This window comes from Leptosomus discolor, chromosome 14 (assembly GCF_034619465.1).
Source record: "Leptosomus discolor isolate bLepDis1 chromosome 14, bLepDis1.hap2, whole genome shotgun sequence".
Taxonomy (NCBI): Eukaryota; Metazoa; Chordata; class Aves; order Leptosomiformes; family Leptosomidae; genus Leptosomus; species Leptosomus discolor.
Genome location: NC_141404.1, coordinates 14,579,856 through 14,601,851, shown reverse-complemented (window position 1 = coordinate 14,601,851; position 21,996 = coordinate 14,579,856). Strand labels below are relative to the sequence as shown.

General features: G+C 37.5%; 1 protein-coding gene across 1 annotated transcript in view; it reads left to right on the top strand.

Annotated features, from left to right (window-relative positions):
* Positions 1 to 21,996, top strand: part of RBFOX1 (RNA binding fox-1 homolog 1) — a 1,303,251-nt gene that overhangs the window by 302,769 nt on the left and 978,486 nt on the right. The window contains exon 4 of the mRNA XM_086472917.1: positions 2,156 to 2,188. Within this exon, the coding sequence (XP_086329043.1) occupies positions 2,156 to 2,188 (33 nt within the window). The remainder of the gene's footprint in view (positions 1 to 2,155; positions 2,189 to 21,996) is intronic.

The window sequence follows — 21,996 nt, the reverse complement described above, 5'->3', positions numbered from 1 at the left end:
GCCTGGACACAACCAGTAACCACCGTAACTCTGATATGGTTGCCTGGTACCCTGCCCTGCTGTACAGGTGTCGGCACAGTACTGTATTGCTCAAAATAATGCTTTTCTTAGCAGTGTCACTGTGTTGAATTATTTGTCATTTCATTTGGTAATTTTTCGTCAGTACACTTGGCATAAGAATGTGCTAATGAAATTTGATAAAAATGTAACACTAGGAGGAATTGCTTATATAGAAGAGCCTGATATGTTATTCAGGAAGAGATGGATAGTCTAGCAGGTTGAAATAAAAGAAGTGAATTAGAAGTTAGTAGAAGAAGTTAGAAGAAAAGAAGTTAGTAATACCAAGTAAAAGGTCATGCTTCTACTAACTAGGAACTAACTGGAATTCAACTGCTGAACAGGGATGTATTGGACAATAACTTGGAGAAGAATGATATGGGCATAGTATGTCCAGTGGTCTACTTGACCACTGGGTGACTATTAAAGCAACAGGAAGATATAGCTGTATAAAAGAGAAATATATAGTCTTCGGACATATGAGGTGAATTATTAAAATAGAAGAGTTTTTACTTATATTGCAAGGCATTAGTGAGTCCTTGGTTGGAATAGTCACTTTGTTCAGTTATATTCACGACTTACGTAAGGTTCGTGTTGGAAAGGAAAAATAAGTGCTAACGCTAAAGAATCGTGATGAAGAGGAGTAACAAAAAAGAAGGGTGATAGGTTGTTTGTAAATAAGTGGAACTTAAATAAGGTAAGTTCTGTTTGTGTGAGAGAAATTCCTGAACAGCCTTCAAAAATCCTGTTAGTGACAAAAGATCCATATTTCAAATGGAGCTGAATCTGGTTTTGAATCAGGTTAAATTAAATGCCTGTGATTGCAGGTACCTTGTTGTGATGTGACAGGAGTTCATTTCCATTCCTAAATCTGTTTGAAATAATTTTTTGATGAATCCACAGTTGTCTTAATTGAACAGCAGCTCTGCACACAAATAGTCTTCTTTGCCATACAGGCTGAGTTGCATTCAATAAACCCTGTGTGCTCCTTCCCCTCCCCTCAAATGGAGCTACGGTTGGTCACTCCCTCTCCTACTCCAAAAGCTGGGGAGACTTGGTGCTATCTTTGAAAAGTGATTATTAACACCAATATAAAGAAAGATCTCTTCTCATGTAGACAGAATTAGGTGTCAGTCTTAGTTTTGTGAGGAGGTTATTAAGGTTTTTCAAGCTAGTAAAGCTGTGACAATATTGTGACATGAAGTTCTAACAAAGGTCTTTGTTTTACGATCACAGTTTAACAGCCTCCATAGTCTAATAGCAGCTTATGAATTTTGCATGTGTTATTTGACCTATAATATTAAAGTACAACTGAGTCTATTTGAAGTGTTTGAGTTAAAGTTACTTTAGTATAAGTGACAATTATATCTGTGTCACCTGAACTGAGTTTTGTGCAAATTTATGGTAGTGGTTGACTTAGTTATGGTTTGGTGTCTAAAGCTAGAGATGCAAAGTTCAATTGAATTCCTTGACTGGCAGAAATAGTTGCTGCAGTTCCATGGCTGTCCTGGAGACTAGTACGTTTGTGCTGAGCGCAGCCTTGGTTGCTCTAAGTCAGAACGGGACTGGGGCCCTGCAGCTCCCTTGCTGCCATAAACCCGGACACCGGCACCCAATACAGTATGTCAGTAGTGAGAAGAAGCTGGCAAACCTTTCTTTGTCACACTTTGCATGGAACGTGTTCTTGAAACCCTCTGTTGCTTCTAGCACTGTGAAACTAAGCTGGCTTGTTTCCAGAGCATATCCTGGTAATTATTGTGATGTGTTAGAATAGCTTACAGTTGCATTACTCATAATTTCTGTTCAGAAGCAAATTAAAAACTAGTAAAAATAGAAAAATATTTTTCCAGTTCAGTTTCAATGTTTCCTGAATTTTTAGCCAATATTCCTGAATATACTGTACTCTTAATTTATACTTGGTTTTGCTTTCTGATGTGCCTGTGAGGTGAATAGTCTCCTTGCAGTGTGAAAGACAGTTCTGTGCAGTTCCATTCCCTCAAGCTGTAACAACCAATTGATGTCAGTTACCTCAAAAGCAAATTAATCCCATTCCTGTTTTGTTGAATCAATACTAATGCATTTTTCCTGTAATTTTCAGGTTTTGACAACGCTGGCTGCCAGCAAAGCTGAGGTAGGAAATCCTGTCGTATACTGGTGGAATGTTAAGTAGGTGTCTGTGGTTTTGATAGCAGGGCTAGCTTTCTTACAGTTTTGGGGTGAAAATGTAAGAGACTTCACTATGATATTTGTGCTACTTTTATTGTTTAATGAGCCAATCTTTGGCATTCTGGTCTTGTTGTAACGATGTTTAAGCTTATAAAGTCCTCCTAGGAAAATTTTATCATTATGTGGGTCTTTCTGAAGATTTCCATGGCATTGAAACCACGTAGTTCAGAGCTTTGTTAAGCATATGTTAGTGTCTCCCATCAACAGAGGGTGGCTCTCTGTCCTTTGCCTTCTGGCCTTCAAATTTTCTACTTTCCTTCATAGCAGAGAAGGTATTGTATCTGCTCCAAAGTCAATTCTGGTGGTTTGCATGCATTTCTTAAAGTTCATATCTAGCTTGCGTCACTTATCTGGTACCATGTGACATAAGCCGTTTGAACAGACTGAGACAAGAAAGAGAAGTTCAGTTTTATGATAGAATGCTACTAGCTGAATTCTTGTGAAATTCTGGAATAACATTGGGTGCTTGACATTGCTATAGTTTAGGTTGGTCATTTTGGATTTGCATTTGTTTTGTCATCTATTCATGTGCGAGCACTTTACAAGGTCTTAATGGATCTAATACTATTCTTGGAGGTGAAAATATGATTATTGGAGTATATTTTGAATAACTGATTGCTAAACCAAAAATGGCAGTCCTTTGTGGCCGCTAACGTGTGCTATACAGCATTTGTCTCTTTTGAACATTGCTGTTGAGTAAGTTATTGCACTTTTAATAACTGACAGATAATGTTATTCGGTGCACAGTTACTGACTCATTTAAATGTAATGTCAATTGAAAGCTCAGAGCTTTTCTATATGAAACAGGTCTCGGACTCACAGTAGGGAATTTGTGATGTACTCCAAAGCCAATGTTTAACTATGACAAAGTGTCTAGGTGACTAACTGCTGTAGTCAGGTAAATTTTTAATATGAACCTTTGGTAAATTAAATTGCATTATTAAAGAGAATAGATAAACTGTGCTAGTTACTTTGAAGAACAAGGACTCGGGTTCGCTTGTGTACTGTAAAAGAATGACATAATTAATTTTTATTTAGATTAAGACTGTAATATTAGTGTTCACTTTTGCTGGTCTGATTCAATTGCATGCTTTGCTTCTCTCAGAGTTTCAGGAGTAGGATTTGTATTTGATTTTTCACTTTTTCACTATTTTGGATGCCAGTTGCTCTTGTATCAATAGATTCCACTAGTAAGTAGTCGCTTTCAGTTTCTTGCTTTGTAATGGGAGGTTTTGGGGCTTAGATTTGTCACTGTATAGGTACTACTATCAATTTTGCTCCCTCATAGAGTCTGTTTTCTCATTTGTTTGTAAAATATTCCCACATACTTTTTTCTTTAACGTGTGTAACACTCTAGAAGTACTACAAGTTTCCAAGTTGGTCGGTTGTGTTGCTTTGCTTGTTAGCACTTTCACCACTGGAAAACCTTAAAAGAGTTAACACACTCAGTTGTTTGTTAAAAAGGTTTATCAACTAGCCTTTGTGCTTCAGCCCATGGAGCTTAGTAGGCACAAATCTGTACATAAGAGGTTATCATGAGATGCCTTTTCTCCCATTCATGGAAGTACTCAGAAGAGTACAGGGAAAATCCTAATTGAAGGTAAAGAGTAATTAACTGCTTTCCCGAATCAGGGCAGTAGTGTTGTTTGTATTCCTACTGAATTTGGTGGAATAACTCATAAGAGTAACAACTAAAATAATAATAAGCATGCAGAGCTGGTTGCTGAGTTTTTGCATTGGAGACAATTTTCAGTTTGAGGAAGTAACTCCATTGACATCATGGCAAACTTAACAAGATTTCTTCCTGGGACCTACCTAGCGCACTGTATATAAGGCATAACAGTACAGTTTTGGTGTATTTGAGGCTAAAAAGACTTAAATAACTGTGTAGATCACACACAAGACATTTCCTCAGGTTTGAGATTAGTGGCCTCATGTTTTGCCTGTTTTGTTTTGTTTAGTTTTTTTAACTCCTTGGTCTTTACGAACAGTTCCGAGAAAGATACAAACCAAAAGATCCGTGGTCTGGCTTACCTTTGCATCACGTCTTGTTTGAGCTCCTTGGTTCTTTGCTACTGTGTAGTGCTTGTGTCGCAAGATCTCTAGTCTGCTTTTGAAAAAAACACAACGTACATGTGTTTGCTTTCTAAAATCTTTTATCAACACTGCTATTTGGTTGCTCGTGAACTGTTGATTTAAATAGCCTTGAAATGTGATTATTCCTCTTTTTCTTCTTAGTTGACACAGCTGTACTCCCTTACTGAATTTTGTATGAAGTCTGAATGAAAACTTAGCATGTTTGTATTACTATTGAATGTTTTAGGAAGATACAAACAAGGTGTTTTGGTTTTTTTTTTTTTCCAAATGCTCGTTGCCACATACCAACTGTAGAGAAACAAGTACATCTAGAGGAAGCTGTCAAGTAATCCAAAGACCTTTCTTCCATCTTTTGACACAAAGGGGCAACAAATAGTGACAGAGTCAATGCTGTAGGCAGCGAAGCCTTCCACGAATAATTGCCACATCTGCCTACACTGTGTCTATTAATGTCATAGTCTTGTAAATATGCAAGTTGGAACCATCTCAAAAAAGAATAACTTGTGCATAGGCAGTTGAAGATTTTTATCACAAATTACTCTGGTCTCTTGCACAATAAAACACATAATGGATTGTATTAATGTCATTACAAAAGAGCCTGAGAACAGTCTCAAATACAGATATACGCTGTTATGGCAATTGCCATAACATACACAATACTTTATGATACAATTTTTATGTACTTCACTGGAACAACACAGTTTGAGGAATGTCTTTTTTTGAGGTCTGCTAACTTTATCTAATACAGGTATAGGGCAGTCTAGTCCTTTTATTGGTTTTTTTTGAATATACATTTGTTCCCTTCAAAGACATCTCATTTGTAAACGATGACATTTTTTCCAGAGCGTCCTTCTTTCTAATTAGCTGTTAGCATAAATAATCTTTATGTTGGGGAAGGCATTATTTCTTTTCCTCTTTCTGAAACAAAAGTTGTTGCCACAATAGAGAACAGAAAGCTGCTTATGATTCCAGTTTCCTCCCCAACATTTGAATAAATGATACAGTGAAGTTCAAGGCCTTTTTCTTGTGAGAATTTAGAGGTCATGCCTGATTGAAATACAGGTTATGTGTAACTGTGTGTAACCTCTGTGCCTGCTTTTATGTGAGGAATGTCAAGGCAGACTTTTTTTACTGTCATAACGAAAAAGCTGCCCATATGTCTCAATAAAACTGAAAATCCAAATCAGCTCAAAGCCAAGGAGGTTGTTAAATCAGAGTTTAAAGAAAACCTCAGAATAGTAAGCAGAACATAGCTCTAATGATAACAAAACTGTGGCTGATGTATACTGCAATCCATAAGGTCCTTTTTTGTCAGGAAGTGTCATTGTTAAGTCCCTCACTTCCTTTCCATGGAAGGAATAGGTCAGGCCTGGTGAGTAGCATGTTTCTCAAAAAGGCCAGTAATTGTATTACATTTCAGTCGCCCTTTTGCTGCTCTGTGTGTAGGGTGGAAAGTGGAGAAAAATCCTCTGGCAGGATGGACAGCAGTTTCATTTATTTTTTGTTCATAAAATGTTTATGAAAAATCATGTGTGCTTGTGATGCTGTGGAAATATGTTTGCATGACTGATGTGAGAGATGCATAGGCAAGGTGTCTTAAGCAGATATGGTCTGAAAGCCATTCAGAGCATTTGTGCTGGCTGATATTCTTGTCTGTTTGCATTACACTGATGCCTAGAGGACCCAGCTGGAATCCTGGTCTTTCAGGCTGTGTACAGGCATGTGTAACACAGTATTTCAAAGGTCTTAGGCGCTTACCTAAAAAATGGCTAGCATGAAATGGAGAAAGTCTTGTGGCCGGTCAATAGCAGAGCCATGGGGTTTCGTTGCCAGCAGGACCATACTATCTGTTTGTCCTAGTTTTAGTGCCAAAGGGAACTAATTAATTTTTGAAAGAGTCAGTGAACGGGTATGTGTAAACAGATTTTCTAAGAAAATATGCCTCTACTAATATTATTCTACTACTACTGTTTTGATAGTTTGCCGTGCACTCGTTCCTAGTAGACTTATAATTCTATTTGCTAGTATGTGAGTAATTTTTAAGTCCTGTTGGCTGTCTAATTTATTTCTGTGAGAAAACTAGGTGTCAATGGAAACTTTATTTGAGGAAACATGAACTCTTGGCTGGATGCTCTTAGGAGAAATTGCAGGTATTGTATTAAAAATCCGTGGTAGATAAAAACATGTCATTCAGTCTTCCTAGCCTCTGTGTCCTACTTTATTTTTCAAAGCACACTTAACATGCAAGGACCTAGTCTGCCATCACTCCAGGGTAAGTACGTGCTCAGGACAGAAGGCATTTCCATTTCTATTTTCAGATTGTTTTTTCAGAATGAATGAATGAATGGATTACAGCCTCTCCCTTCTGAGGCATCAACGCTTTGCATCAGTCAAGACATTTGATTGTACCTGTGCCTTGTTATTCCTATCCAGCTGTATATTGCCTCTTCCATAACAGAGGAATGAGGCATTGAGTGATCAGTCATGATGACTGATAAAGAATTTGCTGTTAGTATTTCTTTAATGTTCTTGTCTTTAATTTATGTAGAGCAAGAAAATACTTGCATTTTAAAGAGCAGTAGCAATTTCTATGCGAGTGTAGCCTAATGCTTTCCATATAGTCATAATGATGATTATTTTACGGGTTTTATCATCTCTATAGTTTGTAGCAGGACTTCAGAATTTATCAAGAGGATAATTATTACAGTAAGATGGTTCATTTTGCTTGATCTGTTGAAATCCCTTCAAATTTGACTGAATCATAAGCTGTCAGAAACTGTGTATAAATAGGTATCCTTAGTTTTAAGAAATAAATTTGACAGTTGATAATTATATTACTAGTAAGAATATTAATAATTTTAAGTGTAAATTCAAGATCTATGTGTCAAAGTAATTTTTACTTGTGAAGTTTTAGTTAGAAGTTGTTATTTTGATGTTTACCCACAAGTAATTTCCACTGAAAAGTATTTTACAAGCATATGAGTAAGGGTCTGAAATCCCACTGAAAGGTGTCTACCGGTGATTCAGTGTCACATATAAATCCTGCTGAGCACCTACCTGTGCCTTCAGATACCTAATAAACTCTTGATTGTCAGTGATGGGAACTCCCAGCTGTAGCAATTATCTTGACAAGTTAATACGGACATTCCAAATGTGGCAGAAAAGAAATTCATAGCAGTGCATGGCTGGTAGGTGACCTTTGAACGTGATTTGAGCGCCTCCCCCTCTCAACACTTAAAATACCTGCCTTCATTAGCATTTGCTAGATTCCCCTACAGTGTTTGTTACCAAAGGCAGAATCCTGACTACCTTTTGTAGTTTCAAGGTTTAAACACGTTAGTTACATATATATGCATAAAACCAGTACAAAATGAATGGGAAGGAATTATAGAAAGTTTTAATCCATTTTTTACTTGAGTATGAATTTATAGGATCATGCTCCTTCAATGTGAAATCCTCTACAGCAATTTTAAGCTGTGCAGTGTGAGAGACAGTCTTGCTGTAGCTGCTACTGTAAAACCTAATTTGCTGCATAAAATATGAGAGCTATAGTGAAATATGAGCCTGGAGAGCAACTCTTGATCGTGAGTAGTCAAAAGGTTGGCATGTATAATGCTATGAAAATAAATGATGTCAGAACTGTAGGATATAATTTATGGTTTGGGGACTACTTTACTCTGAGCAGCAGACACTTCTACCATTGAAAACCAAATAGTTCCCCAAAAGATAATTAATGAAATTACAAACTTTCATAGAAAATCAAAGATACTGCATCATACAGACATACTGGTTGACTAATTTGCTGATTATATATCATTAAAAAGAGCATTTGTAAAAGATATGTTTGGAACTTCAGCCTTCGTTTTGTATTTCTTTACATAAGTACTAGGCATTAGCTCTCATCCAGTTTGGCAAAGACTGGATGTGTAAAGACACATAAATTGTCTTTACTCAGTTCCAGGGACAAAAGCTTGGGTCATCATTATTTCATCATTATTTCATCAAATTTCATCATTATTATACCATTAGACTCTTATGTGTGGCTCTGATAGTTGAGCCTCCATTGTCTACCAGGTTTCAGACTAGGATTATTTTTTTTTAATGTGTGTACAAAAAAATGGGCCATGGACTAAGTCACCTAAATTTGCTTCGTTTAAAGATGCATAATCTTCCCTTATAAAGTCTCTATCTCTGGAAACAGTCTTTTAATTGTTTGTTTAGATTTTTTTTTTTTTAAAGCTTCTATCTTTCTTTGAGGTCTGCTTTGTTAAGTTTTCCTAGGCTTCTTTTTTGTCCTTTTGTCACTCAAATGCTGCTCTGTCCCTTTGGTCAGGACACTAAAGCAGTTTACGGAACACAGTGTGACCTCAGTCTGGCTTTTTGTTCAGACTGGGATTTTCATTGTACTTTGGAAATGTGCTATTAAAGGGCAAGTGTTCTTTTGAGATCTACACAACTTCTGATAAGGCTGTTTAGATTAGCAAAGACCTGTAAGCCTGAAATGAGCTAGCAATGGCTCACTGAATACAAGCCAGCAATGTGCACTCGTAGCCCAGAAAGCCAATCGCATTCTGGGCTGCATCAAAAGCCGCGTGGCCAGCAGGTCGAGGGAGGGGATTCTCCCCCGCTACTCTGCTCTGGGGAGACCCCACCTGCAGGGCTGTGTCCGGCTCTGGGCCTCTGGTGTAAGATGGACATGGACCTGCTTGAGTGGGTCCAGAGGAGGCCACAAAGATGATCATGGAGCTAGAGTGCCTCCCCTGTGAGGACAGGCTGAGAGAGTTGGGGCTGTTCAGCCTGGAGAAGAGAAGGCTCCGGGGAGACCTTCTAGTGGCCTTCCAGGAAAGGTGGGGAGGGACTCTTGATCAGGGAGGGTAGTGATAGGATGAGGAGTAATGGTTTCAAACTGAAAGAGGGGAGATTTAGATTAGATATAGGGAAGAAATTCTTTCCTGTGAGGGTGGTGAGGCACTGGCACAGGTTGCCTCGAGAAGCTGTGGCTGTCCCCTCCCTGGCAGTGTTCAAGGCCAGGCTGGATGGGGCTTGGAGCAACCTGGTCTGGTGGGAGGTGTCCCTGCCTGTGGCAGGGGGGTGGGAGCTAGATGATCTTTAGGGTCGCTTCCAACCCAAACCATTCTGTGATTCTGTGAAATTGAAATTTTCCTCTAAGGACCTAGAGATTGCACCCCCACCCCCCAGAACCCAGGATCTGTTTGTGCAGGAAGCCTACAGAAGCTTCTGATTTAATAAAATAATGACAACTGTGAACTGTCATGTGTGCCTTTTCTGTGTGTGTGTATATATATATAGACACACATGCACACACATTTTTATGAATATCTGGTTCCAGAATATGTTTCAGCAATGGCATTCTGTGGTTTGATGGCAACAGAAAGGAATATAAGCTAGTCTCACTAAATGGTTGGTATTGACTTGGAAGTGCACTTTGTTGATTTTTTCTGTTTCTTAGTTTACTTCTGTCTTCTTGCTAAATGTTGTAAGTTTTCACTACCTATATGAGAATCTTAACATGTTTTGGTGAAGATTTTAAAGGTGCTGTATTAATCATACTTTTCTCAGTCCTTTTGTTGAGATTTTCAAGAGTATCATACTGCCAGAACTGTAGATGTGCTATATTGATCTTGATGATTAAATCAGCCAAAAGAAACTTGATTTCTGAGGGAAAACTTAATATTCTCAAAGCCTGAATCTCTCCTAAATATTTATAGGCTACAAAAGTTGATCAAGTACCTTTGTCCTCTGATTATTACAGTTAATGGTGACACTTCAGATTCTCATCATATTAATGTGATGTAGTAATATATAAATTCATGTGTATGTGTTTTCAATCGTGTGAATACGTAAAGGAGATTTTTTTTTCCTATCTTGGCAAGGCAAGAAGATAAATAGGTGAAAATGTGTATGTGTTTGAGCGATAAAGTCGGTTTAATGACTCTTGGGAAAAATTTCCTGTGGTACATACAGTAGTGACTTGATTGAACAGGACAGAATCATGCAGTTCAATTAATGTGCAAATATGTGTTCACTGAACTTTCATTGCATTTATCACATGGACATGGAAATAGGGTCATTTTTTATCTCTATTATGTATATGACATCTTAGTTTGCTTCTTGCATGTTGCTATGGGAAAAATAGCAATGTGGCACACCACAGGCAAAAAGAATTGGAGATAAATTCCTCAGCTGCCACAAACATCTTTAAGTAGATCTTTGTTTGAAGATAAACCTCTTCCTTCTGCAAGGATTACCATTAAGAAGGCTTTTGCATACTCTTTCCATATAAATTGTATGCATGTCTTGGCCATATGCTGTGAAAAATCATTGGCAACAATTGTCATGTTGATGAAGTACATAGTTAGCAAAGAAAGTGTAATCACAGAAGAAACTCAAAAGGAAGTTATGGTTGCAAATACATTAGTATTCACCATTGATTGCTTAAAATAAGAAGTGACCCCTTTCAAAGTAAGTTTTTTTCTGATGCTTATAGAGGTTTTCTTCCATCCTCAGACCTAATGAAATTCGTTTGGGGACGGTTCTCTTTCTTTTGACTATTCTAAACCAGATGGTCAAGGGTACAGTTTGTTATTCAGTTTTTACACTGAAAACCTACACTGGAAATTGTGTTATTTGGAAGTATGGTGAAGGAAGTTTTTTTCTTTTTATTTCTATAATTGGAAAAAAATTTTTCTCTTAATATTGAACAAACCCCACTCATAACAGCAGGGGAAAAAGGTGGAATTTCACAGGTACAATGTAAAATAATGTGGTAAAAAGAAATTCCTTTCCTAGGTACCTATAAAAATATAGAAATGTGGTTAAAATTTTAATTGTTCTATTTCACTGATAGTCCAAGGTAAAGACCTTTTGGTTGACATGGGCAGCTGTATAAATTAAAGACTAGCTGAATTCCTTGTGGAGTTGTAATCTTTACAGGCAGAGCTTATAACCTTTAAACAAACCACAGGCTGAGTTCTCTGCCGTGTGAATTGGCAGGGCTTCATAAACGTTAATGGAGCTGCGCCTTAATGGAGGTGTGCCGGTTTTTAAGAGCAGTGAATATGAGCTGAACTTAGGTAGAAGGTGGCAGAAGCTTAGGAATATAAAGAAGAGGCTAAACTGTTAATTATCAGTCCCCACACCTCGCTGTTAAACAAGAGAAAGTCCCATTGGCTTGAGGACTGCAGTGTCTGGTCAAAAGAGGTATTTTTCAGCAGTTACTTAGTTCAACAACTAAGGCTTTAATTAATGTAACAGAATGAATCACTGCAATGTAGCCCTCTCTGGTTTTGTTTTTTTTTCCGCAGTCACACAGTTTTCTACCTTAAAAGTGCCAAGAAAGAGCTTTCATTCTGAAGCACAGCTGAGCACCTATCAATGTATTGCAGTTAACTTGGGCTGACCCCTGTTGAAGTATTAAATGTGATGGCGTTAATGTAGTAGTAATGCCTTCTAGGTGCATGCACATATGCAAACACAGATATTACCAGTATACTCTTTGTACGGGTAAAAGATGCAGGTCTACTAATATTTGAAGTAAGGCAGTACTTGATGATGTGCAAAGAAATAAGCCTGTCCCATCAGTGAAAGAGTAGGTCATATTTTACAAAGGCACTAGACTAGTAGCACTAAAGTGACTGCATAAGTTGTTATTAAAAACCGTATTATGTAAAAATGCAGACCATATTACTTATTAATTAAACCCCATACTGCTAGTTAGCGCTGTGCATGAGATGGACAAAATATATTCTGGCAAAAGTTTATGAATGAAATGTAAGTAGTCTGGAGAAAACAAACAAAACCCCCACTGAAGCGCAAAAGTGATGTAGTTTTCCATTAGTACAAAAATCTTGAATGCTGAAGTTATGGTTTTATCTTTAGGGGAAGTAATGAGTTTCTAAAAAATAAGTTTTACATAAGTTAATTCACAAGTAAAGCAATTATGAGCTAAACAGCATTTTGTTTTGAGACTTCTTTTCTAAACTAGGAGGCTTTGGAAACGTGCTGCCGACCATTCACGTTGTACATCTTAAACAAAAAGCTTTACCTACTAGCAGTGCTTGCTGCAAAGGTGAATAGCCAAACTTTTGAGGTGTTGTTTGGGGGAATTGTGTGTTTGGTTTGTTTTCTTTCTTTTTCTTTTGACTGAAGTATTAAAATTGTTTGCTTTCCCATTCATGTTTGACTAGCCACTACCCATGTTTCCTATATCCTCCTGTAAAAACGTAGGGTTTGAGGCAATTTAAAACTGGAGTGGCTGCTTGGAGAAATGCTTATATTGCTATAATAGAGGCAAGAAAAAAAAAGTATTGTTCTCTGGCTCCTGCTTTTCATAAGGTAAGGTCCTTGGAAGTTGAACAGTAGTACCTGTATTTGTGTAGCTGTGTTGCAGGTACCTGCTGTGTATCTGCTTCAGGGAGAACGGGAGAGGGAAACTCCTGCCCAGTTGTACAAAGGTGAAGAAAATAGCTAAATAGACGTGGGAGAGAGGCTGTCACGTTGTGAAGGCGAGTGGGCAAGCTGAGCAAGTAACGGGTGAAATATAACTCTTTCTCCTCCCCAGTAATGACAGCTTTGAAGAAGGGTCAACAAGGCATAGCCAGGAACTTCCTCTTCTACTCCTTCAGTCGTGAGTTTTCTCAGATGGCATAATTAAAATATTTCTGTGAAGCAACTGTGCGCTTTGAGATACAGAGGAAGATTGCGTCTTTCACCTTACAAAAGGGCAAATGACAGAGGGCAGCCCAGGGTATGTATTAGCTTGTTGAGCCACATTTTTTTCCCCAACAGTTCCACATTTCTTTGTCGTTGAAACTGGAGTCTGATTTCTGGTCTGATAAAGAGTTTCCAATTATCTGTTGTCTGAAAGTGTTTATTCACAATATGATGAATTATTTGCATATGATGAATTATTTGCAGAATGACTAAAATGTTTTCCTAACCAAAAGATACTGTCTCTTTGATTGGGAGTTTATGATTTTGAGAGTAGGCTAAAGTCTTCAGAATCATCTTTACAGGGTTTCCATAACAGAACAGACTAACTCACAGCAGTTGGTTTGAAAATTACTCTTCCTTGCTGTATCTCATTTTCTTCTTCCTTAGTGCCCTTCATCCCCAAAGGATATGGTGAATGTTGTAGCGTATAGGATTTAAAGAAATTCAGAGCAGATTCCAAATCATCTAGAGAAGCTCAGTGAGTTCAATCTTTTAAACTCGATTACTTTTTTCTGCAGAGTTTACATTCTTTGACTTCAAACATAACAAGAGAATTTCTTTTCTGCTCTGGATTCAGTGAATGTTTATGCTGTAACTTCTCTGGGGAGGCAAAGTAGCTCCCATCTGAACAGCCCTTCACATACAGCATGATTTTTGAAAAAATGAAATTGAAAACAGTGTAGTATTTGAGCTCTAGATGATTTATTCTGGCAAATAACAGAAGGGCATCTACAGATAAACATAGAAGATTACATGTTGGTAAAGCCACTGATTGTCAAGAGAGCAGAGTAATGTTCTAGGAGGAAATATCTGTGAATTTTAATGAATTATGATGCATTGTTAGAAAACCTGAGTTACAAAACAGCTTTCTAAATCAACACCAAGAATGTATTCTAAGAACTGTATTATGTTCATTAGTTTGCTTTGTCTTCATTGACTTAACCCAAGAAGCCAACTTAATACTGTTTTAAGTTAGTTTTAAAGCCTGCTTTTCAGAAGAGAATCAGGAGAGTAGCATATTAAGGCCTAGACTAAAATCAATAGAAAGACAAACCAAACAGGCAAACTAATTTAATCTTATCTCTGTTAAACTTTTAATAAATACTTTATGCATTGTTATACGGACAATATGTTCAATTACTGTTCTCTACTGCTCAGTACAGTATTTTAGGAACAATGTTGCAGAAAACCCAAGAAGAGTTAGAATGGCAATAACAAGTATTTTTGAACGTGGCTGGAACTGGCAGAAAGTTGCATTTCTGGCTCTTTACTGAATAATCTAGATACTAAATTAAAGGAGTCATATAGAGTAGTCCAGTGTGTCTCTTCTAATAATTATAAGTGCACAATGGTAGAGAGTATGAAAGTTTAGCAACCATGTGAGCCAGTAGTTGAGCTGCTTCTCCCACAGGTGATTTGGCACTTAATTCCTTATCACCCATACCTACCCTCACTGAGATACTCTGCTATGAATAGTAGGTGGCTTCACATTAGCTTCTGAATTGCAAAACTGCATCTAAAATCTCTCTGATCTTTTAGAGTCCATACTGTCCATAGACTGGCAACTTTCTGGGTTTTTTTCTGATCATATAGTGCTTCACTGGAAAGCACTAAGCTGACAAAACTAAAACTGTTTCTAGAAAAGACTGGTCAAATGTTGGTATATATTCCGTTAAGGAAAAAAAAAAAGTTCTAGAATTGTTAGAAGAAGAATACTGTGGCCCAGTCCAAAATTCTCTTTAGTTCTGGGATACTTTATGGGTTTTTTTTTTTGATTGGGGGCTGAGGAATGGAAGATGTTTTGTCAGAAAAATTACAAAGAAGAATTCCTGTCTTAATAGTAGAGCACATATCGTAAGTGGCTTGTTACCTGTTATGCTGGTACTGAAATGCCATCAAGTATGTTATCAGAGGGCACTCTGTTACACTTCTCTGCTTCTGGATAAGATGGTCTAATCTTCCTTTTCTGTTTGCAAATGTTCACTTTTGTGTTTTTTCCAATTTTAACTATTATGTTTTGTTTTGTTTTGTTTTGTTTTAAATGGGACTTATAGAGTAGTAGTTTGAATTTAAGGGGTGGATTTTTTTTCAAAGTAGGTGTGGTTGTCAGGTAGACATGCATTTGAACTTTTTTGAAGGTTTCTCAAGGTGGAAATTGCCGTGCTGTGGGTAGCACAAGAAAACTGTGGTATCAACCAGTCTGTGGCCCCAGTGACAGAAACAAAGCTTTGAACAGTCAGCTGAATTTTACTCCCTGGATTTTCTGTTTTCATTTTCTTGAGCAGGGATTCTTCAGATGTGTTTCTCTTCCTGCAGAGCATGGACTGTGTGTTTTTTGTGTGTGGGTTTTTTGGATTTTGTTTTTTTTTTTCATAAGACCCCAGATTCACTTACATAAGTGTCCATATCCAGTTAATGGCAAAATTTTAACAAGGCTTTGCAATATTTCACCCATATGTGCTCAGTGTTCTAATTCTACCCTCCTAACTGACATCCATATACCAGAGTTGCATCGGAGTCACATGCCCTTGAGCAGGACTAATGATGTGGAAAATTGAGGTATTTGGTTTATGTCACCAAACCCTTTAAAAACCAAAAATAATGAAAAAAAAAATTCCCTTTTTCCTTTCATAACATGTTGTAAAGTGAAGGCATATGATTGCATTTTGATTAAAAGTAATTACAAGTAACCTTAATTAGCTCCTGATCCCAGGAGTTTAGAGGAATAGTCTATTTAAAATGAACTAATATGAAAAATTAATATTTCCTGAATATTTCCACAATGAACAAGAGTGATTTTTTTCCTTCATGCTTTCCTAGTGTTTAAAAGTAAAGAACTCTGAAACAGTAAATCAAATTTTAAATGTACAGAAGAGCACAGAAGCTGCTACGAACCTTATTGTCATCATTCCCATAACTGATTTTGAATGTTGGATTTTCATGGATAGGTAACCATTTACTTTCTCCATGACTTGCTGTGATAAGAATTTATTACAGGACCTCAGGGAAATGTTGTTACATCTATTAAAAAAAAGTTACCATTAATTTTGTAGAATTAGAACATCGATTTAATTTGGCCTCCTTTAATTGATGTTAGGTAGCTTGGGAACTGATGTCCTCACTTTGTAAATGCACTTAATCACTTCTTGCTACAAAACCTTGCACGTAATTTTTCCAATCAGAGCTGACAGTTGTAGGGTTAAAGCTCAAAACTAATAGATTCATGTGGACTAGATATTGTACTACCTGGTGTCCTTCTTCAAAAATATTTATGTTGCAGAGCAAGTCTGAATAATTTTAATTAGATGATCTCACTAAGTGTTCTTTTTCTAAATAAATTTTGTTTGCTCATGTTAGCAAGGTAATTCAAGTTGGTGATGTTTTTCTTCATGGGAAAAAATATTCCTCTGCCTGTACGGTTGTCAGCTAGCATACTGCAGAACACAGTTAAATGTATGGTCAGAGTGCCTGGAATTAAGTGGCACTTTGGTTGTCATTTCTGAAGGCAGAGAGGTTTTAGCTGCATGTGGACAACAACACTGTCGGGTTAAATGTCATGCAGTTCACAAAAGCAAATGTCAACATGCTCAGGTTAATGATGGCACTTTAAATGAATTTATGGAAATAATAACTTTAAAAATTAGCCTGCTTATTCTCATTTGTGGTATTTCTTCAACATTTCACACTTCATTTGGAGAATAAAAATAGATTTGGGAGGGAGGTGGTTTAATGACTTCTTCCTGATGAATAATCATTGCTGCAGTCATAGTTTTCCCTGGAGATCATGGCCCAAATAAGAATGAGATTTGGTTGGGGGAAGAAATAAGAACTTCAGAAGTCCTTTTACTACAGAATACTACTATTCATTGAATTTATTTCCCCTCTTATTATTAGTCTTGTTTATGATCTCCTAGGCACCTAGTAGGAACAGTGGGATAAAGGAGCAAAAAAAGCCTTTTGTCTTGGAAAAACTCCCCAAGTAGTCAAAAAATCGAGAATTTTTTATTTTTCATCATTGGAGGGCTAGTAAAACAAATCCCTGTAGCAGCTTTTCAGGCTGTTAGTAGGTTCCCCAGTCTTTTTTTCTATACTACTAGTGAAGAAAGCTCTGGTTATCCATAACAGAGCCCGCATACCAGCATGGTACGCCAGCAATCCGCTTCTACGTCAGCTCTGCTGAATCACAAATGTAAGGCTTTTCTAGTCAACTGTCTGTGGGATTTACTCATGCTGTGGAAGAAAAAGGTGATCTCTGTAGCAGCTGTGACTTACTGTGTGCTCTTTTTAGTATACTTTCTAGAAGCGGTAGATTGGGATACAGTGTTTTCAGTAGCTGGTCCATGACTCTGAAAGACATTTCCTTGAGCTGGCAACAGGAAGGGATTACACTACCTTCTCATCAAAAAGCCAAGCTCTATTCTTCACTTAGTTCTCACAGAAAATGAAGAAATTCTGAATGAGGCAACCAAAGACAGAAACAAGGAGTTTTTCAGTGGCTACTTCTTTCTTTCTTTTTTTTTTTTTCTTCTTTTTTTTTAAGGTGGACAGATAAGAGTAAATTTGTGAAAAGAAAAAACATATTAAAAAATTCAGAATTATATAATTAATTAACTAAGCAGACCTTGAAGCTGAGGCCTTTCATTGACATGATAACAGGAATTGATCGCAACTAAATTATCTGTTCTATGGGCCTCCTCTCTTTCGTTTAGTCTTCAGAAACTTTATTTATATCTGTGGGCAAAATTAGTTTGGGTTTTCAGTTAAATGACTTGAAGTCTACTCTGTAAACGCATAGCAGAGGGAGACTTTTCATTGTACTTTTTCTTTTAGAACAGTTTGCTTTCTTGGTCACATGATAATTTTCCATAAAAATATTGTAAAGTTTATATTCTCCTGCCTTAAAAAATAGTAAAGCAAGTTGTTTCAGATTTATAAATGAGAACGAACAGCCTTATTTCCTAAGCAATCGTAACACTTCTCAGGTAAACACATTACTAGGCCCTTTTTAATTACGAATGGAAAATACTAAATAGATCAAAGCAATATGAAAACTTACTATGTCTTACTATGTAATTAGGCTGTGTTTTATCTTTACTCCATGCAGATTTTGACAAAAAGTTTTAAGTATGTTGACCGTTGTCAAATTTATCACTCTTCTTTTCTCAATTTGCTGTTTGCACATAACTTTGAGTGTTGTCACTTGTCTAGGACTGCAGATAAGCTCTTGTGATGAGTGAAGCAGGTGATATTCTAAATGCATAGGTATTTCCTTCTCAAAGAGAAGGATTAGGAAGTGACTTTTAATCCGAATCCTGTTGATCCAGACCGGGTAATGTGCTGTCGATAAATGATGCATTGAGGGCAGATGTTCAGCTTTCTCTGAAATATTCCAACACTGCAAGTCTTAGTAACTGAGAGGTGTAATGGAGGATAATTCTTCTACACAAGGAAACCTGTTGTTCTGAGCACATGGTTAACAGCAGCATATATCTATGATCCCTCATTTAATGGAACTTCTACTGGAAAGGAGAGCTTTCCCTTGCCTATGTCACATCATCCCAAGCTAGAACCTTGCTTGTCAGCATCCTCCCTTTATATGTGACACAATCTGCTTTTAAGGAGCAAACTAACTAGGCTAGCTAATTTCCAAACAAAATTAATCAGTGAAGTTCATTTTGGTCTATTTTGCATTTAAAAGAATGCTCTGTGAGGAATAGATCATCTGACACAATCAGGTATGAGAATGACCCGGTTCCTGTATATGACAATACGAATACTAAACATCTGTTCTTTAAGCCTTGGTACATCCGTAAACATGTATTTTGTGTAATTAAGTACTTTTGACTTTGCTGTTAGAAAGTTGTAACAAATTCACTGTGCCAGTGAAGGAATACTGTTAATTTAATACAGATGTGTTATTTCTTTCATGGACAGGGAGTTTTCAGTACTGTAAAATTAAGATAATTGTTCTGTCGTTCTCAACTGAAGTAATTGCTTTTCACTGTGTTCGTAGACAACTTATCATATCTTGTGTTGCTTACATCTCTCAAAAATTCAGTTATAAGTACATTCCTGTATCGATCTGATTTAATACAGGAGTGTACAGAAATACTACTGGGATATCATCACTATAAAATCTGTCCTGGGGCCTTTATTTAATCGAATTTGCAAAGTAGCATTTCTCTGATATGACATTTCTATTTTTATTCTGAATATTTATCTTTTGAGTCAGTAGCTTGCACTGACCATTTCACTGATGAAATTGAGGACAGCTTAGGATCTTGTTGTTGACATTTGTATTTACCCTATGACTTTTAGAAGGAAATTCATCAGTGAATATACAGTTTCCAGTAGTTAATGTTACTTTTTTTAGTCATGCAGTAAGGCCACCTCTCCTAGATCTACAGCCAACTGTTTATTGCGGTTTTTTAATGACCAACAACTCCTCTGGGGAAACTCATCACGAGGGCCAGCTTTAGGAACAAGAGAAGCAAGTAGTTGCCAAGGCTTGTAAACTGATGAGGGCAGCAAAAACCCGGTTTTAGACAAGATAGAACTTCACTGAATCTCTCAGCAGCAGCTGTGGCTCCCTGCCTCAATTTCCCTGGTCCTGTAGTGATGGCAAAGCAGCTTTACAACCACAGCCTAATTGCGAGGTTTGGAGCACTGTGATGGGCCGTTGCATGTCCAGCCCTATTTTCTGCGTTTCCTGAGATCTGTCCTTCTGTAGAAGGCAAGAAGTTGCACAGGTAATAGTCCTTACTGATACGATGCAGGGATTGCTGGCAGATACTGGTGGCAGTCCGCGCTTCCCTTGTGATGTTTAGAATCTCAGTTATGCAGATGCATGCGTTTCATGTGGGCAATTATGGAGAAAGATACAGGCAATAGGATCACAGTATTTTCCAGAGACAGAGAGCTTATTCTAACTTCCCTGGGGGAAAAAAAAAAGTTCGATGAAGTCAGTATGCCAAAGCTGTAAAATAGAATTTGTCTGTATTACAAAGAAATTTTGAAATGCTTTTTAGTTGATTCTGCAAAAACTGATGATTACCTTCATGTTCTTTGTGCCACGTGTTGTAAGGTAAGAGTAGGCAACAACATGAGTTACTGATGGTGCGGGTGTAGTCTCTAAGCAGTGAATGTGTTTCCAGCTACCTCCTGTTCTTTCCTAGAAAGTATAAGAATTCTTAATCATTCTGTTGCCTAATTAACATTGCAGCCCATTTGCTGGAGCAAAGGGGAAGCAGAAAGAGTAAAAGCCGGTATGATTCCATACCTGTGAGTCATAGTCTGGGATCAGCGGAGCAGCGAAGCCATTGAGAACTCCTCCTATTCCACCTCATTCCCCTCAGGCATGCACCTGCCGCTTTCTGAGACTGTGCTGTTGTTCCCCAGCTGATCTGTGACACTGCCTTGAATGAAAGTGAAGTCCAGTCAGGCTCTGGTCTCAGGTAGGGAATGCAATGTTGTTAATTGCTTTCCTTTAAGTGGTGTCTGTGGATACCAAATCAGACCAGAATGCAGGACTTGGACCAGGCCCCAACATAACTTGCAAAACTACTTTCTTAGCTGTGAGAGGTCTAGAGCTTGGGAATTAAATTCCCGAGTCTTAGAACCTGGCTGTCCCTGTGGAGTCCCTGAAGAATGGATTTCCTGGAGTCCTTCCTTTAGCTCCCTCACGTAGAGGGTAAGACAGCTGGGTTCTCTGCTTTAATTAGATAAGGAAGCAGCTCACAAAAGATTGGAAAAGAGAGCAGAAATCATCCAACCTCCTAGTGGAAATGCTGCATGAATAATGTTGGGAGGGAATTGGTAGCTCGGAAAAGTTAAATAAGCCAAACAATTGCCAATTCTTTTTTTCCCATCTTTGCAAATTTCCGTAGTAACAGTTGGGCAAGTCAGTGATTCAGAACATGGTTCCATTTATTTGGTTGAAAAATGATAAGAGTCGTAAATATTTCACAGGAATCTGTGGCGAGTTTCCTGTACTGTGACTCATAAGGATTTGGATTATTGTTATGAAAACATTTGTAAAGTTATTGTCTTTCTTTTCGTCAAGAAACGTTCACTTGAGAATCATTGCTAGAACTGTGTTGTTCATTGCTTATCTGTTTTTCTCCAGGGTTTAAAGTGTTAGTCACCGTATCATGGCACTAAAACAGTGCCTAGTGGTATGGGTGACAGCATGTGAAACGGATGACAATATTCAGGCCGTGTATAGACTGAAAATATTAGCATCAGGCAGCTATTGGAGAAATAGCAATTGCTATTGCATTCGCAAAAAAGTCAAAATTAAAGCTAAGCAAGTTGTTTGTTTTTTTTTTTTAAAAAAAAAAGATTTAATTCACCAAGTAATAAAATTTCTTGGCAACTGAGGGGGTAGACTTATATATGAAAAAGTAGAGGAGGAAAGGAACAAAATATTATCCCAAATGTTTCTTTCAGCAAACAAAAAAAAAGTTAAGTACTATTTGCAATCTTTTGGGAAAGTTCTAAAATTAAATTATACTGCATATCATATGGGTACAGTATAGTATACCATCATAAGGGGTCCAAACTAAAGAACCTAGCATGCTTTTCTACACGATATTTAAAATGTAGCTCTTTTTTGGGGGGGGGGGCGGGGGGGCGACAGGGTCGGTAGTTAAAGAATTTCACCCTGCTGAGGTTTAGGGCTGCAGAGTATAGGTATATCAGACCTTGATTCTTAAGCCACTAAGTGCTTGTTCAAGCCTTGAAAGGAGCAGTTTTTCCATTATGGGTATTCACGTTACTGTGCAGTGACTGCGTCTATAAATTGCTTATCGAAAGTGAAAAGACTCTACAGACAGAACAAGTTACATGTTAATGCAATTGCTTTCCCAGTGGAAAAATTCAGGA